General features: G+C 57.4%; 1 protein-coding gene across 1 annotated transcript; it reads left to right on the plus strand.

Moving 5' to 3' along the window:
- Positions 1-5932: 5932 nt before the first annotated feature.
- AGXT (alanine--glyoxylate aminotransferase) lies at positions 5933-16905 on the plus strand. The gene is made up of 11 exons (XM_055287889.1): positions 5933-6133; positions 6347-6539; positions 7852-7916; positions 8527-8627; positions 10923-10993; positions 11931-12015; positions 13063-13158; positions 13889-13958; positions 15452-15547; positions 15937-16065; positions 16629-16905. The coding sequence occupies exons 1-11, from the start codon at positions 5969-5971 to the stop codon at positions 16734-16736; spliced, it is 1179 nt and encodes a 392-aa protein (XP_055143864.1). The 5' UTR covers positions 5933-5968; the 3' UTR covers positions 16737-16905.
- The last annotated feature ends 439 nt before the right edge of the window (positions 16906-17344 follow it).

Here is a 17344-nt window from a genome sequence, read left to right on the forward strand (position 1 = left end):
CTTAGCAAAGGTGGCCCTCTTAGTCCAAGAAGCCTCAAAAATAACTCTAGGACAAACCTTAAAGATTTTTATCCCCGCATCAGGTCTTGGATATTCTAAATTTTAAAGCCTTCTATTGGATTTCGGATAATAGAATTCATAAGTACCAATCACTTTTTTTGCAAACTCCTGAACTATTTATAAAACCTATGGCTGCTCTTGGACATTCCTGTGTAGAAACTATTGATCTTATGTGCAGTGCTAGGGCTGATCTAAAGGACACTGTACATAAAATTCCTGATTCTACCCGGTGCACTGATGGTGGCAGGTTCATTTTAGAAGGAGAGTGTCAGGCTGTGCTATAGTTAGCCTAACTAAAGTCGTAGAATCAGGTCCTCCACCCAACCACCTTGGCTGAAAAAGCTGAACTAATAGCCCTTATCATAGCTCTCTCACTGGGGACTGGAATAAAGCTCAAGTGACTTACATCCTGACTCCGTCTGTGTGTGTCACGTAACGCATGCCCATGCAGCCACTGGAAGCAACGAGGATCTCTCACAGCCCATAACACCCCCATTCAGCACGTCCCTGAAATTTCAACCTTGCTAGAAGGCATACATCTCCCAATTGAAATAGCAAAATCCTTCACTGTCCGGCTCATCAAAAAGATAACTCAAATCCTGCCCGAGGGGATAATTATGCAGATAAACAAACTAAATCAGCTGCTTGGCCACCCTCTTTCCTCACCCAACCCCACCAAAACCCCAGCACACCCCACAAAAATTACAAAAGGCACTAAAACAGGGTTTCACATTCATTCCTGAGGGATGGCTTCAAAACTCTGAAAATAAACTTCTCCTCCCTGAGGTTCCACAATGGAAAATCCTCTAAAATCTCCATCCAGCTACCCACCTGGGGGTGGAAACTTTACAAGCCTTAAGAGACCCTCTTTTTCAAGGGCCTAACCTAGCCCCAACTCTATGGGACATTTCTCAATCCTGCCCAATTTGCTGTCAATCAAATCCTGAGGGTGCAATGAACCCCTGGCCCTCCTCCAACCTATTCAACATAGAGGGCCCGTCCCAGGGGAGTACTGGCAAGCTGACCCTGCCCACATGCCCTCTCGTAAGGGATCCAGATACGTTTTAGTCTTTATAGACACTTTCACAAGCTGGACTAAAGCCTTCCCACTCCAACAGAAAGAGCATCAGAAGTAACTACGGCTCTTTTAGAACACATTATTCCTCGATTTGGGGTCCCTCAATCCCTCCAATCAGACAATGGCCTGGCCTTTATTTCTTCTGTTACTCCAGGAATCAGCGAGGCCCTCCAAATAAAATACCACTTGCATGCTGCTTACCACCTAGTCATCCAAGGGCCAGTCTAGCTTTGAAAACCCTTCTCACTGAGCTCTCTATGGAAACTCAACTGTTTTGGATAACTCTTCTTCCTATTGCCCTGTTAAGATCTAGAGTAATTCCCAAAGGTTTCAACCCACCTTAGCCCTTTTGAAATTCTTTATGGGTGCCCCTTTTTACAAACAGACTTATTACTTGATCCAGAGGCTCATTATCTGTCTCAGTATGATGCCTCCCTGGGCAAACTATCCAGGCCACTACTGAATACCAGGACAAATTTTGTCCAAAATCTGACCCCTCCTCATCAGAACTAAGCCCTCCTGTTAACCTGGGGACTGGGTATATTTAAAAACTTTGCCTCAAGACAGAAAACCCCTTCCAGCCCTCTGGACTGGACCCTTTCAAGTCCTCGTAGCCTCTCTCACGGCTGTTAAACTGCAGGGATTCTCCCCTTGGGTCCACCTTTGCTGCATGAAGTCTGCACTACCGCCAGAACTCCAGCCTGCTTACGCTTTGACCCTTGGAAGATCTATGATTTTTGTTTTGCAAACAACCAGGTGACACTAACCTCTCTTCAAAAGCAGAGGATACCAGGTAAGCCTTTTGCTGTGTTTATCATTCACTTTCCTTCCCTCCCTTGTCATTTCCTTACGTACTCCAGAAGGGTTTCTAGGTCCTCCAATTTTCTGAGATTATCCTCAATTCACTTACTTTTTTTTTGAGACAGAGTTTTGCTCTTGTCACCCAGGCTGTAGTGCAGTGGTGCAATCTCGGCTCACGGCAACCTCCACCTCCTGGGTTCAAGTGATTCTCCCGCCTCAGCCTCCTGAGTAGCTGGGATTACAGGCATGCACCACCATGCCCGGCTATTTTTTTTTTTTTTTTTTTTTTGTATTTTTAGTAGAGACAGGGTTTCACCATGTTGGCCAGGCTGTTCTCGAACTCCTGACCTCAGGTGATCCGCCCGCCTCAGCCTCCCAAGGTGCTGGAATTACAGGCATGAGCCACCATGCGCAGCCAATTTACTTACTCTTTATCCAATCCCCATTTCTCAAGACCCACATACAACTATTCAGCTTGCACTGGATTTTTATTTGCAAGGTGGTTTTTCTAATTATACTTGGAGCAACTTTTGTTAACAGTCCTTGAATTAGAACAATGAGATCCCTTTTTTCTTTCATGTTTTTCTCTTTATCTCTCATATAAAAACTTCCTAATCCTGTTGGTTTCACAATACCATCTTCAGCATCTCATATGCTATTGTGAGAGGAGGAAATACTTCGTGTGGCTGGCTTTGCCATCCACAACCTGCTACTCCAAGCCGTGTAGATTCTTCTTCGTAAGCGCACCCCGTCTCCAATCAAACTGTACTGTTGGGATTTCATTATTGTTCTCACCACTCCTTCCCACCCCCACCATTTCCTTCCATGCTGGTAAATTGGAAACCACCTCCCTCTTCGTGTTATCATGTTACTTCCTCCACCATCCATACTTACAGTATCACTGAAACTTCCTTAACTTGTAATGTTATTTTGGGATGTACACCTTGTTATAATGATACTCATGCGGCTAACTTTGACTCATTTGAGGCCTTAGCCTCCTACAATCAAAACTCTGACTCTGGCCAGGTGCAGTGGCTCACACCTGTAATCCTAACACTTTGGGAGGTAGAGGTAGGTGGATCACTTGAGGTCAGGAGTTCGAGACCAGTCTGGCCAACATGGTGAAACCCTGTCTCTACTAAAAATACAAAAATTAGCAGGGCGTGGTGGCAGGTGCCTGTAATCCCAGCTACTCAGGAGGCTGAGGCAGGAGAATCACCTGAACCCAGGGGCAGAGGTTGCAGTGAGCCAAGATCACGCCACTTCACTCCAGCCTGGGCAACTGAGTGAGACTCCATCTCAAAAAAAAAAAAAAAGATTCTGACTCTATCTCATCACTGCCAATTTATAAGCCATTAAACTGGACCAATATAGTGGGGCTCCCAGTATACACCACCCCTGCACTTCTAATACCATCATGTATGTTACTATAATGATTCAACCAGTGCAGGAAATAACCATCGTGCCACCTAGTTTACATCCTATGCCATGCACTGGCACCCGCCTGCTTTTAAACCTCCTCCATCAGTACTTAAACATAGTCTTTCCCCCATATGAGTCCTCTAAAAAACTGTCAAAAGGCCCATTTCCTTTTTTCCCAACACTTTAATTAAAATAATCATCCCGCCCCTCCTGGGCTCTTATGGCTTAGCAGCCCCGCTGAAAACTATTTAAACCCTTTTCAAGCTTTGGCCCTATCCCACCTTGATCATTCTCTTCACTATGGTGATTGTAGCCTGGGAACAATAGTTCCCACCCAAATTACTGTCTTGAACATCACTTCCAGTTCAGAATTCCCTTCTAGAAGGAAAAGGGCCCTGGGACTTGTGGGAACTATCACAACTCTTACCCCTTGGGGAGGTTTTACTTACCAGGAAATCACAACTAAGAGAACCTACCGCCTCCCTTGGAATAGCAAAAGCTGGCACCTGTCTATCAGCTCTACAAGTCATCAGACTCACCAGCAGGATTTTGGTGTTTGGTAACAGGTGAGTTCTGGATTACCTCCTAGCTGAAAAAGGAGGGGTCTGTGCTGTCATCAACAGGACCTGTTGCACCTGTATCACTGTGTCTGGAGAAGTGCAAACCAATGCCCAAGAAATCATCAAACAAGCCAAATGGCTACACACACTTTCCCAAAGCAACCAAGACTGGGCCAAAACTTTTATTGATTGGTTTTCATATGTCACTTGACTTCTCCCATTCCTTAGACCTTTATCTTCTGTCATTTTTCTGTTAATATTTGGTCCCTGCCTTTTTAATGCTCTGATTACGTTTCTAGGTTCCAGATGACAACAATTCCACCTGCAGAAGGCTATGCAGTCCCAACACCGGCCTGCAACTGCAGCTCCCGTTTACATGGGGCTTCTCGATGGAATCCCATCACGTGCCTCCGTGCACAAGTTTTCATGACCCTTTATTCCCTTCATGACTGAGAGCAAGAAAGGGGAAAGCACGACCTATCCCCCCGAACTCCCTCTCAGCAGCAAGTAGCCAGGCGCACTGGACACCCCTCTTCACTGTGCTGTTTCCCCTTTCTTGAGACCCCAACAGGAAGCAGGTGGACATAAGCATGGTGGAAAAGGAAGGGTCAAAGATTTCACCAAGATATTTGTCAGAGGGAAAATGAGGACGGCAAAGATTACCTGGCAACCATCAAGCAGGCCCCAGGCGGGGTGGGTGGCGGGGAAACTCTTTATTTGAGAAATGTAGAAGTAATTAGACTTCCCTATTATCTGAAGTTGGCACCTGGTTCCAGGCCTCTTTTCAACCTAAAACTTATACATAACTAGAATTTCTATACATCTCTGGAATGCAGCATGCCGAAACTCACTGTACAACCCCTGCCTTGTGTGTGTCTGTATACCATGCAGGTTTGCTTGCCAAGTTGAGCCTGTAAACCAAAAAGTACCTGAAACAGGTCTCAATTAATTTAGAAAGTTTTTGTTTCCAAGGCTAAGGATGCACCCGCAGTACAGCCTCAGGAGGGAGGACATCCTTGCCAAGCTCAAGGGTGCACCCCTGACCACAAGTGCCCAAGGTGGTCGGGGCACAGCTTGCTTTTATACATTTTAGGGAGACATGAGGCATCGAGCAATTCATGGGAGATTTACATCGGTTCCATCTGGAAGGGTGGGACAACTTGAATTGGGGGGCTTCCAGGTCATAGGTAGATTTAAACATATTTTGATTGGCAACTGATTGAAGAGTTATTTTCTGCAGAAAGGAGTGTCTGGGTTATGAAATAGGGGTTGTGGAGAGCAGACAATGCCTCCAGGTAGCGGGCTTTAGAGAGAAAATAGATGGTAAATGCTTCCTATCAGACTTAAGGTCTATGTCGATGTTAATGCTGGGGGGTATGATGTGGCATGGCCTGAACGTCTTCTGGGTTAAAGTTTAGAGTGCCCTGGCAGACAGGGAACCCCACTCAGATGGTTGGTGGGGGGCCTTCGATTTTTAGTTTTGGTTTACAAGCCTTGCCATCAGCTGCGCCAGGGTCAGCAAACCACAGTCCATGGGCCCAATCTGGCCTGCCACCTGCTTTTTTGTAAATGTTTTATAGGAACACGCCCACACCTCTGGCAGCTGCTTTGCAAGCACACAGCAGGGTTGAGTTGTTTCAACATAGACCACAGGGCCTGCCAAGCCTCAGTGATCTGTTCTCCGACCCTTTAAGGAACACTTCTCTCACCCCTGAGCTAAGCAGGATCAGAGCGGCTGGACGTGCAGGACTCAGAGTGGGAGCGAGGAGGGCTGGGGTGAGGACAGCTTTGTCACACTATGTTTTTCTGTCACTCAGCCCTGGGGGCTCCCTCTGCCTGAGGGCTTAGTCCCCTGCTGCCTGGCCCTGACCCGCAGGACAAGCACAGATAAGGCTCAGGGAACAAAAGCAAAAGGCAGGGCTGCCACGGAAGCCCATCCACCAATCCTCACCTCTCACCTCTGTGTCCGCCCTGCCGGGAAATGTTCCAGGGTCTGGCCAAGGCCAGTGCAGCCCCAGGTCCTCAAGCGGCAGGTTGGGTGCGGACCATGGCCTCTCACAAGCTGCTGGTACCCCCGCCCAAGGCCCTGCTCAAGCCCCTCTCCATCCCCAACCGGCTCCTAATGGGGCCCGGTCCCTCCAACCTGCCTCCTCGCACCATGGCAGCCGGGGGGCTGCAGATGATCGGGCCCATGAACAAGGATATGTACCAGGTAGGAGTGGGGGTCACTCGGGGGGCCTGGGTCTCACCCGTGTTCCCACCTGCAGATCATGGACAAGGGGAGGGGTCACTGCTTCCTCACTCAGGGGGCCTGGGTCTCACCCCTGTACCCACCCACAGATCGTGGACGAGGGAAGGGGGTCACTGCCTCCTTACTTGGGGAGGCGGGGAGCCTGGGTCTCACCCTATACCCACCCGCACGCAGATCATGGACGAGATCAAGGAAGGCATCCAGTACGTGTTCCAGACCAGGAACCCACTCACACTGGTCATCTCTGGCTCGGGACACTGTGCCCTGGAGGCCGCCCTGGTCAATGTGCTGGAGCCTGGGGACTCCTTCCTGGTTGGGGCCAATGGCATTTGGGGGCAGCGAGCCGTGGACATCGGGGAGCGCATGGGTAAGGGAGAGGGCCAGGTGGGGATGGCTCTGGATCCATCTTTCAAGGCCTCCCTGGCCTCCCTCTGTTTGAAGCTGGCAGCCCCCATTCCTGGGTGAGTGCTTACCCACCTTGTGGCCCTGTGCGCACGAACCTCCTGCCAGCCCGCTGCCTCCTCTAGGCGGTGTCAGGGCACTCATGGGGCCTGACTCTGATAGGGCTGGGAGCAGCACAGGTGCCCCGATCCCCCCAGTCTCCTTGAGCTGTTTCTGGAGCGTGTGGGGGACAGAACTACAGGGAAACCTCTGGTCCCAGCACACACTCCTGAGAGCCCCAGCCGAGGTCCAGGGCCCCAGGCACCAGCTCTGCTCTGTGACAGGGTGGGGTTTCAGAAGCTGAAGCCTCCCCTCAAATCTCCGCAGCTTTCCTTCTGGAATCTTGATGTGATCCACAAAATACGGAGGAATGGGCAGAGTATTCGCCTCCAGAGTACACTTTTCTGGGAGAGAGACAGGAGCAGGAGTGTGCCCTGGGTTTAATGATTGATTGTGGCATTGAGGGACATCAGCTCGGTCAGCTCCATAATGGCCATGTTGGCTAATACACAACCATGACAGCCAAGAGGGTCCCAACCCCAAGTCCACAAACTTTTCAAGGGGACGCAGGGTCGGCAGAGGCCAGGACCCCAAGTGGACATCAGGGCACGCAGGCTCAGATGCCTGTGGTATATGGCCTTCCTTGTCCCCATTCTGTCCCCTCAGCCGCAGGTTCTTCCCCTCCCACAACCTGGCCCTGAACAGCACACAGGATAGGGCAGAGAGAGGGAGGGGATGAGGGCCTGATTCCTGGAGTCCCCAGCTCCAACAGAGGGCAAGGCTGCTGCCTCATTTGGCCCTCATCCTTCAGTCTCATCCATCACACCTGTGGTGTGCCAGCCCTGGACCAGGTACACTCCTTGTGCCAGCCCTGGGCCAGGCACACTCCTTGTGCCAGTCCTGGGCCAGGTGCAGCCCCGACCCCCGGGAGCTCACTCCCTGCTTGGGAGGGCACTGGTCAGTGTGGCCTGGGAAAGGGCATCTGAGCTGAGTTCTGTCAAGAGCGCCCCAGGAGCACTGGCTCCAACAGCCGGGGGGTCAAGAAGGCCCTGGCTCTACACACAGAGAGGCTGCCATTGGGCAGAGTCCACCCTCCTCTTCAGGCAGGCAGCCAGGGTGCCACGGTGGGCGGGGTCCAGCCCTCGCAGGGCCCCCCTGCTCAGCAGGGCCATGGGTGCCCAACAATGGCTTCTGCAGCGTGTGCGGGACACTCACGGCCCACTCTGTCCTGCACCCAGGAGCCCGAGTGCACCCGATGACCAAGGACCCTGGAGGCCATTACACCCTGCAGGAGGTGGAGGAGGTAGGGGACCCAGGGTGGGGGTCAGGGCCGGGAGGAGGTTGGGGGGGATCATGCTGGCTCAGGGGCCGCCTGGAAGCCGGGAGGCTGGTAGCTGGCCCTCAGCCCATCCTAGCATCTGTGAGGCCACAGGGGAGGGTTCCATTACCTGGGAATTATGGGAAGACTGGTAGGGAGGCTTCTGTCTGGCAGGAAACTGAGTCAGGAGCCTGGTCCTGTGGGCAGGGCCAGAGGGGCTAGAGGCAGGAGGCTGAGTTGGGGTCCAGGATGCAGAACATGTCCCTGACACTCAGGATACCCCACCCTGTGGGCTGAAGTCAACCTCAGCCTACCCGGAGGGTAGGGACTCAGTCCATCTAGCAACAGCCCTCACAGGCCAGGCAACAGGCTGGGGACACCCTTCCTCCATCTCTGCACAAAAGTCCTGTTCTTGGAAAAGCCCTCCTCCCAGAGCGGAGACGCCCCAGCCCCTCCTCCCATGCACACCATCAGGGAGGGGTTGAGGCAGGCCCAGCCCCTGCTACCTGGAGCTGCACCGCCCCGGGAGGGTTTGTGGTGGGGTCCTGGTCCCTGCACCTCTGAGCTCCACCTGCAGCCATCCCTGCTTCCCCAGGGCCTGGCCCGGCACAAGCCAGTACTGCTGTTCTTAACCCACGGGGAGTCGTCCACCGGCGTGCTGCAGCCCCTCGACGGCTTCGGGGAACTCTGCCACAGGTGAGCCTGGCCCCAGGGCGGTGGGCGGGAGCGCAGCTCAGAGCCAGGCTGTGGGGAGGGGTGGGCACTGGCCCCTCTGGTCCGTCTGCCCCTGGTCCCCACCCCGGCCTCTGTCACATGGTGTGGGGTGCAGGCACCTCCCAGGTCCTCTTTGCTTTCAGCTGAGTCTAAAGACAACCCCAGGTCTGGGGCAGGCTCAGGTGCTCCCTGGCCGAGCGCCCTCATAGTGCCCACTGACCTCTGTCCCCATGGCTGAAGAGGGCTTGGTGCAGACCTCCATATCTTACCAGAGCCTGTCCCCAGCTCACCCCGAGATTGCCAGGACACTAAAGCTGCCTGATGCCCTCCACTTCCCTCCTCCAGCCTCCCTCACCCCCGCATGGGGGTGCACAGGGCAGGGCCTTGAATGGAGTCAGATGGGATTCCTGAGAAATGGGGACAGGGCCCCTTGGGACCCAGCAGTCCCGTCTGCAGGTCTGAGCACAGGACAGAGGAGAGAAACTCCACAGCCAGGGAGGGTCCTTCTGACAGGGCCCCAGCCCAGACAGCTGGCTGCATGGCCCGTGGCCATGAATAAAGCTCACAAACATAACCTGCCACCTTCAGCAACACCCAGGCCGTCCCCACCTGTGACCAGCACGAGACACTTTCTGTGTCTTTTTTTTCTTTGCAAGAAAACGTGGAGGTGGAGGAGGGTGAGTTTGTGAACACGGAGGTGGAGGAGGGTGAGAGTTTGTGAACACGGAGGTGGAGGAGGGTGAGAGTTTGTGAACATGGAGGTGGAGGAGGGTGAGTTTGTGAACATGGAGGTGGAGGAGGGTGAGAGTTTGTGAACATGGAGGTGGAGGAGGGTGAGTTTGTGAACACGGAGGTGGAGGAGGGTGAGAGTTTGTGAACACGGAGGTGGAGGAGGGTGAATTTGTGAACATGGAGGTGGAGGAGGGTGAGTTTGTGAACATGGAGGTGGAGGAGGGTGAGTTTGTGAACATGGAGGTGGAGGAGGGTGAGTTTGTGAACACGGAGGTGGAGGAGGGTGAGAATTTGTGAACACGGAGGTGGAGGAGGGTGAGTTTGTGAACATGGAGGTGGAGGAGGGTGAGAGTTTGTGAACACGGAGGTGGAGGAGGGTGAGAGTTTGTGAACACGGAGGTGGAGGAGGGTGAGAGTTTGTGAACACGGAGGTGGAGGAGGGTGAATTTGTGAACATGGAGGTGGAGGAGGGTGAGAGTTTGTGAACACGGAGGTGGAGGAGGGTGAGTTTGTGAACACGGAGGTGGAGGAGGGTGAGAGTTTGTGAACACGGAGGTGGAGGAGGGTGAGTTTGTGAACACGGAGGTGGAGGAGGGTGAGAGTTTGTGAACACGGAGGTGGAGGAGGGTGAGTTTGTGAACACGGAGGTGGAGGAGGGTGAGAGTTTGTGAACACGGAGATGGAGGAGGGTGAGAGTTTGTGAACACGGAGGTGGAGGAGGGTGAGAATTTGTGAACATGGAGGTGGAGGAGGGTGAGAATTTGTGAACACGGAGGTGGAGGAGGGTGAGAATTTGTGAACACGGAGGTGGAGGAGGGTGAGTTTGTGAACATGGAGGTGGAGGAGGGTGAGAATTTGTGAACATGGAGGTGGAGGAGGGTGAGTTTGTGAACATGGAGGTGGAGGAGGGTGAGTTTGTGAACATGGAGGTGGAGGAGGGTGAGTTTGTGAACACGGAGGTGGAGGAGGGTGAGTTTGTGAACACGGAGGTGGAGGAGGGTGAGTTTGTGAACATGGAGGTGGAGGAGGGTGAGAATTTGTGAACACGGAGGTGGAGGAGGGTGAGAATTTGTGGCACTGCTGCTTGAGCTGTTCTGGGACTGTCCCCTCCGGCCTGAATTCTGGCCAGCGGCTGGGCCAAGCAGCTGCTGGCAGAGGGAGGCCCAGCCTGGTGCCACCCTGGTCCCTGGGGTCCACACAGGCCCTCAGGTGCCCGCTGTCCCTGGGCAACCACATACTGCCCGGCTGACCCTCTTCAGCACCGCTGCGGGGCCCTGCAGCTGAGTCTCACCAGGGCCGTGATGCTCCCTCACTCCCCCAGCTCCCTCTGCTCCAATGCTCAGGGCTGGGAAAGGAAGAGCCACAGGTCCTGACGGATCCTGACAGGCAGGAGAAGGCAACTGGCCAACTCCTGGGGTGCAGGTGGGAGGTACCCCCCCTTCCTTGCCAGCCTGAGGCTCAGAAACCCCATCCAGCCTGGGGCCCAAACCCTCCAGCGGCCCCTGCCTCACCTGCTGCCCTCCGTTCCGTCCCCCACCTCTCCAGGTACAAGTGCCTGCTCCTGGTGGATTCGGTGGTGTCCCTGGGTGGGACCCCCCTTTACATGGACCAGCAAGGTAAGGGTGTGCTCTGAGGGCCCTGCCCAGCCCAAGCAGCCTTGGGGCTCCGCGTGCAGGAAGCCCTGCTGGAAGCGCGCGTCCGGCAGCCGCCGCTGCGGATTCAGCCCCGTCTCCACCCGGCCCAGGGAAACGCTCGCTCCCTACTGGGGCAAGAGCGGCTCCATGAACTACCCGGCACCCCAGTGCTTCCACTGAGCTTTCAGATCCAGGCATAGGGGCTGGCAGGAGGGACAGCTCCTGGTGGGGGACATTTGAGACGCCCCAGAGCAGTAGTAGAAGCGGTGGGAAGAGGAAGGGCCAGGGCTCCAGTCAATCAGGCGTAGGAGACCCCTCTGCCCAACCCCCCAGAGGCTCAGTTTCACATCTGCCCTACGCCCTGCCAGGCAGCCCATAGCCGTGAGCACCACTGTCAGGGTCACCTTGCAGGCAACCTCAGCCAGGCCGGCCGAGGGGCCAAGGATCCTCCTGTGCCCATCCGCTTACGGGGGAGAGCCTGCACCCTGCACCCACTGTCATCCACTGCGGTGCCTGCCTACCCACCCCATGGGAGCCTGTCTGTTTCTGCAGAGCCCCTCCTGATTTGGGAGTTCTCAGGCAGGAAGGGAGGGATTTCTGGGCTGATCCTCAAACTACTACTGAAAGGAGGGACCTGGGGAGGGCCCCAGGGACATGGTGCCTGGGGTGGCAGGGCTGTCCCTGGGGACCAGCACAGCGGAGGGAGAAGCTGCGCTAAAACGCTCAGGCCTGAGGTCATGGCTGCCACGCAGCAGTGCCCAGATTTGAACCTAGGACTCCCTTCCACATCTCCCCTCCCATCGTGTACGGATTCTTGGTGGGGTCGTAGCCCACCAGCCCATTAGCCAGGCAGGCATCCCGCTGGACTGGCCGGCCCTGAGGTGGGGCTCACCCACCCGAGCAAACCACCCATCTACAGGCATCGACATCCTGTACTCGGGTTCCCAGAAGGCCCTGAACGCCCCTCCAGGGACCTCGCTCATCTCCTTCAGTGACAAGGCCAAGTGAGTGACCCACAGACCCTCGCCTCTGTGCAGAGCTGGGCTTGCAGGGAGCTCAGGTGGCCTGAGGCGGGAGGGGCGGGAGCCAGGCGGGAAGGGCTCCCCAGTCTCCTCCAGCACCTGGCGCTCTCCTGCCCACCCTCTGGGAGGCCAAAGGCACTTCATTCACAGGGAGTGGGGAGGCCGGGCGAGGGGAGGGCCACGGGCGTGCACAGGGTGCAGAGTCCGCCGCTCTGGAAGTTCCCAGCTTCACACCAAGGAGTGGCCGGGAAAGGACTGAGGGCCTGGGGCCCAGCGCCCCAACCGGCCTCCGCCCTGGCTCAGCTTCCAGGGGCTGCCCCAAGGGACAACGTGGGCCACACACAGTGCCCCCTGCAGTCCCAATCTCACCTCCCGCTCCTGGTGTCCAGATTCTGAGCCAGGCCGGGCAGGGGGTGGGGGAAGGGGACCAGGCCTCACAGGCGGTTCCCATCCAGCTGCAGCCTGGCAACTGGAGGTGCCTTTCCCCAGAACAGAGAGGCCTTCGGGGAGAAGTCAGGAATTCAGTGTTGGACGTGGGAGGTTTGAGATGCCTGCTGGACCACAAGGGAGGGTGAAGGAGGCGGCTGGGTGTGAGTCAGGAGCCTGGGGAGAGGCCAGGGCTGGCCCCTCAATCTGGAGTTGTAGAGACAGACACATTTAAAGTTTCAAGCCTGGCCACTGTCCCCTGGGGCCCGAAAGCAGTCACCTTTGGGTGATGTGAGAAATGAAGTCTGACCCTGTAGGAGGGGCTGGGGGAGAGAAAGGGGCACACAGAGCGGAGGGAGCTGGCCTCGGTGCCCCCGTGGCAGGGTCACACAGGCTGGGCCCAAGGGCCAGCGGGACTGGACAGCTGAAGGACCCACGACCCGCCCGGTCCCACACTGGCCCCAGAGCACAAATGCAGCTGGGGCAGGCCCTCCTGGGGGCCCTACCATGTCTCACTCCTGTGAAACAGGACAGCCAGCAAGACCGCCCTGGCCTTCAGCCCAAACTGAGGGGCTGGTGCTCAGGCTGCTTCTTCCTCCCCAGAAAGAAGATGTACTCCCGCAAGACGAAGCCCTTCTCCTTCTACCTGGACATCAAGTGGCTGGCCAACTTCTGGGGCTGTGACGACCAGCCCAGGATGTGAGGCCCAGCAGGGACGGGAAGGTGGGGGGCGCTGGGCATGGCTGAGAGGTGGGGGGCTGGCCTCTCACTGCACTCAGGGATTCTCGGAGCCCCCCACCTTCATGCCTCAAGAACCCCAACTAGAGCCCCAGAATCCACCTGCATCAGGCAGTCAAATGCCCCACCCTGGGTTCCCCTATTCCTCGATTGGTCCAAGGCTCTGGGCAGGGTCATGGCCCCCACTGCCCCTTCCACAAACACTGTACCCCCCAGAGGTCCCAGCACACCCTCGGGCACTTTGGACCTGGCCCTGCCATATCTCCCCACTCCTGGGCCTCAGCTTACCCCTTCTCAAAAGACAACCTTGGCCATAAACCCAAGGCCCCTTACGTTACACACAGGAACAAGGCGCCAGGAATGGTGCCCTAGCCCAGTGGGTACAGAGAGCCAGTGCCGGCTTCACAGGCACGTTGGGGCTGAGGGGCTCGGCAGGGAGGTAGTGGCGTGTGTGTCTGCTCCTGCAGCCACCCACTGCATCCTGGCTGGGCCCTACACAGAGCCATGCTCTCCCTGGCAGATGAAGCTGCCTTCCTGGTCCAAAGTTCTGAACCCGGACAGGACTCCTGCAGAGGGTACCGGCCTGTGGTCAGAGAGCCTGTGCTGTTGGGGCTGGGGCAGACAGAGCTAATGTCCCATCTGCCCCCGACCCTGCCCATGGTGCTGGACCAAGCCCCCTCGTGTCTTCCAGGTACCATCACACGATCCCTGTCATCAGCCTGTACAGCCTGAGAGAGAGCCTGGCCCTCATTGCGGAACAGGTGCGTGGGCTGCACTCCACAGGAGGAGACAGGGCCACTGGCTGGATTGTCGAGGGCGCGGCCTGCAGAGAAGGAACCGTCCCTGGTGCACAGAGAAGGGAGCCTGCCAGAGAGAGACCCTCAGTGGGAGTGGGGGAGCGAGGACAGGGCCCCGGGTGCACTGGCTGTGGGCAGGGCCAGGGGGACACAGCCCCAGGGACAGATGCAGCAATGGGGCAGGTGTGGATGCTCCCAACCCTTCCATTGCTGTGTGAAGCAGTAAGTGAGGCCCGGTGAGTGGGTGGGCTGGGAGAAGGGGAGGCCAAAGGGGCCAGAGACATGCCCACAGATAGGTGGGCGTGGATGTAAAGTGAGGGGTTGGCAGTTCCTGCAGCCTTGTCCAGCGCCTATGGCAGGGCAAGAGCTGAGCATGAGCACTTGGGTGTGATCAGGGGTTGATTTGGCCACTGCAACATCCACACTCTCAGGACGCAGGCGGCTGAGAATGGCCACAGGCCCAGGAGCTCTGCTGGGCCACCTACTTTCATCTGGGTCCTGTGTTCCACAGGGCCCACTGCCAGCCACCAGTCCAGAGTCCAGGAAGGGTCCCCGGGCTGCAGCCAGCTTCCCGTGAGGTTGCAAGGCCGTGCCTGCCACGTTTGTCCTCCTGGGTCCACTCATAAAGCCACTACCTAGGGCTGGGTTAGTGCCAGGGTGCCCCTGTAAGCTAAATGCCACCCGCACCCCCAGGGGAAGGCGAGGGGTCAGGCACTCACACAGGGAAAGGCTCTAGGGTCGTAAAGGTGGGTGGGGGGTGTGAGCCGGGCGGAGAAGGAAGAGAACAGGACCAGACAGCAGGGCACAGTCAAGGGCAGAGGCACAGGGACCTGGCAGAGTGCAGATTGCAGGGGCACATGCACAGGGAAGACAGGCCAGGGCCAGAGTAGAGAGCAGCTGCTGCCCCAGGGGACCCACCTGGGGTGGCCATGGGAACTGGTGGCTGGAGGCTGGGAGGACCCATGACCTGAGATGATGGCACTGAGGGGCCCAGGGCTGGAGAGACCACCCCTCACCTGCCCAGAGCTGAGGCAGGAGCAGTGCTGGGGAGGAGGCCAGGTCGGGGGAGCTGGCCCTGAGAGGAGAGGGGGCCTGGGAGCCAGCACCCTAAGCCCTGGCCCTGATCCACCCCAGCCCTGTGTAGCCCAACAGCCCTTCCCCTCCCTGCCCAGCCCCCTCCCCCTGCAAGACGCTCTCCCCTCTTCTCCCCCAGGGGCCACAGGAAGACCCCCCTCTCTGTCTCTCACAGACTCCTTCTGTCTCTCCCAGACCCAGATGTTTCCTCCTGCCCTGGGGTAGTCCCAGGCCCTGCCCCCAGGCAAAGTCAAACTGGGGGCTCCAGGGGCTCCCCTGCACCAAGGCCTGCAGAGTCAGGTTCTTCCTCCTGCACCACAGAGGGCAGGGCTTCCTGCCCACCCCACCCATGCCACTGCCCACCAGCGCCATCTCCCACACAGGGCCTGGAGAACAGCTGGCACCAGCACCGCGAGGCCGCGGCATATCTGCATGGGCGCCTGCAGGCACTGGGGCTGCAGCTCTTCGTGAAGGACCCAGTAAGGAGGCCCCTGGCAGTGGGCAGCCTTGCACCCATGGGGAAGGATGAGGGGCTCTTGCCCAGCCCCCTCAGGAGGGACACTGGCTCCTGAGAAGGAGGGGGCAGCTGCCCGGTGGTGTGGCCCCGGGGCCAGGGATTAGTCTCCGCAGGAGCCATGAAGTCACAGCTCCCGGCCTCTGATGCCGGATCTCAGGACGGCCTGTGAGCTCCCAGTGGGAAGTTGCCCATCCCCTGCCTCCTAAGGGGTGGGGACCCTGCTCTCTCCTGACCCTTTCTCCCCCGGCTCCTCTGGAACCTGAAGCTGGGGCAGATGGCGCCAGCCAAGAGCTGTCACAAAGGTCCGTGCAGGGCCTCTCACCCACACACTGAGCCAGGCCCCTCCTGCAGGCGCTCCGGCTGCCCACCGTCACTGCTGTGGCTGTGCCCGCTGGCTATGACTGGAGAGACATCGTCAGCTACGTCATGGACCACTTCGACATTGAGATCATGGGTGGCCTTGGGCCCTCCACGGGGAAGGTGAGAGGGAGCGCCTCGAGGGCCTTTTGCAGAAACCAAACCTGCCACCCCTCCTTGAGCAGGACTGTGTACCAGGTCCGGGGGAGGCTGGGGTCATCCGAAAGCCCACACTGCAGGAGCATCCAGAAGGGCCCGCTCTCCAAGGGGTATCCAGTAAAGCGTATCCTGTCGCCCCTGCTCCCACCCCAGCCCACTGAGGTCACCGGGTGCAGCCTTTATGATTCCACTCAGAACGTCCTTCCTTCCCTCTGAGCAGACCCTGGAACCAGGCCGGAAGCCCCACGCCTGGGCCCAGCTGTGTCTCTGAGTGGCAGTGGGGAGGGACCTTCACTGCACCACCCTGCCCTCCCGTATGGCTGCGGGTGCGGAGGGAGGAGAGCCTGCCCTGGCCTGGGTGTTCGGGGGCCCCCTCTGTGACCTGCACGGGGCTCTCAGCTCCCCTTATGGACACTGGGTGGGTAGTCCTCACTCAGGTGAGCCCATCCTGGCTCTGGCCAGCTGTCGGCCAGGGTCAGGCGGGTCCCAGGGGGGAGACTGACATCAGCTGGGCCTGTGCCCCCCAGGTGCTGCGGATCGGCCTGCTGGGCTGCAACGCCACCCGCGAGAATGTGGACCACGTGATAGATGCCCTGAGGGCGGCCCTGCAGCACTGTCCCAAGAAGAAGCTGTGACCTGCCCGCTGGCACACACCTGGCGCTGGCACACACCTGGCCCATGCCCACCCCGAGGGATCAGGAGGATCAGGAGCAAACAGACCCTGCAAGGTCCTCCAGGCCTGGGGACAGGAAAGCCAGTGACCCAGCCCAGGAGGCAGAACCTGGCAGCCTCCCTGGCCCCAGGCAGCCCTTTTCCCTCCAGTGGCACCTCCTGGAAACAGTCCACTTGGGCACAGAACCCAGTGCCTTCCAAATGAGCTGCAGTCCCCAGGCTGTGAGCCTCCCAGGAATGTTTAATAAAGGGCCTGGCCACCTCTCCTCACTGTGTGGAGTGGTCTGTGAAAGAGTCTGACAGGAGAGCATCTCTGCTCCCTGAGCTGCCTGATTGTGGACTTCAGGGGGACACTCCTCGTCCTGCAGCCCACAGGGTAGATCCTCTCCTGGAGGGGGTGCTGTCACCACACTCTAGCCCCAGAAGTCACACCCCCAAATGTCCTCACGCACCACATCCGGGTGAACCCGGGTGCCATTTTGGTGTGCACCGAAAGACCAAGCCATCAGGGTTGGTTGGAGACCCCTGTCATGGACAAGGGCACCTGCGTGCTGGAGAGCGCACAGCCAGG

This window comes from Symphalangus syndactylus, chromosome 8 (assembly GCF_028878055.3).
Source record: "Symphalangus syndactylus isolate Jambi chromosome 8, NHGRI_mSymSyn1-v2.1_pri, whole genome shotgun sequence".
Classification (NCBI taxonomy): Eukaryota; Metazoa; Chordata; class Mammalia; order Primates; family Hylobatidae; genus Symphalangus; species Symphalangus syndactylus.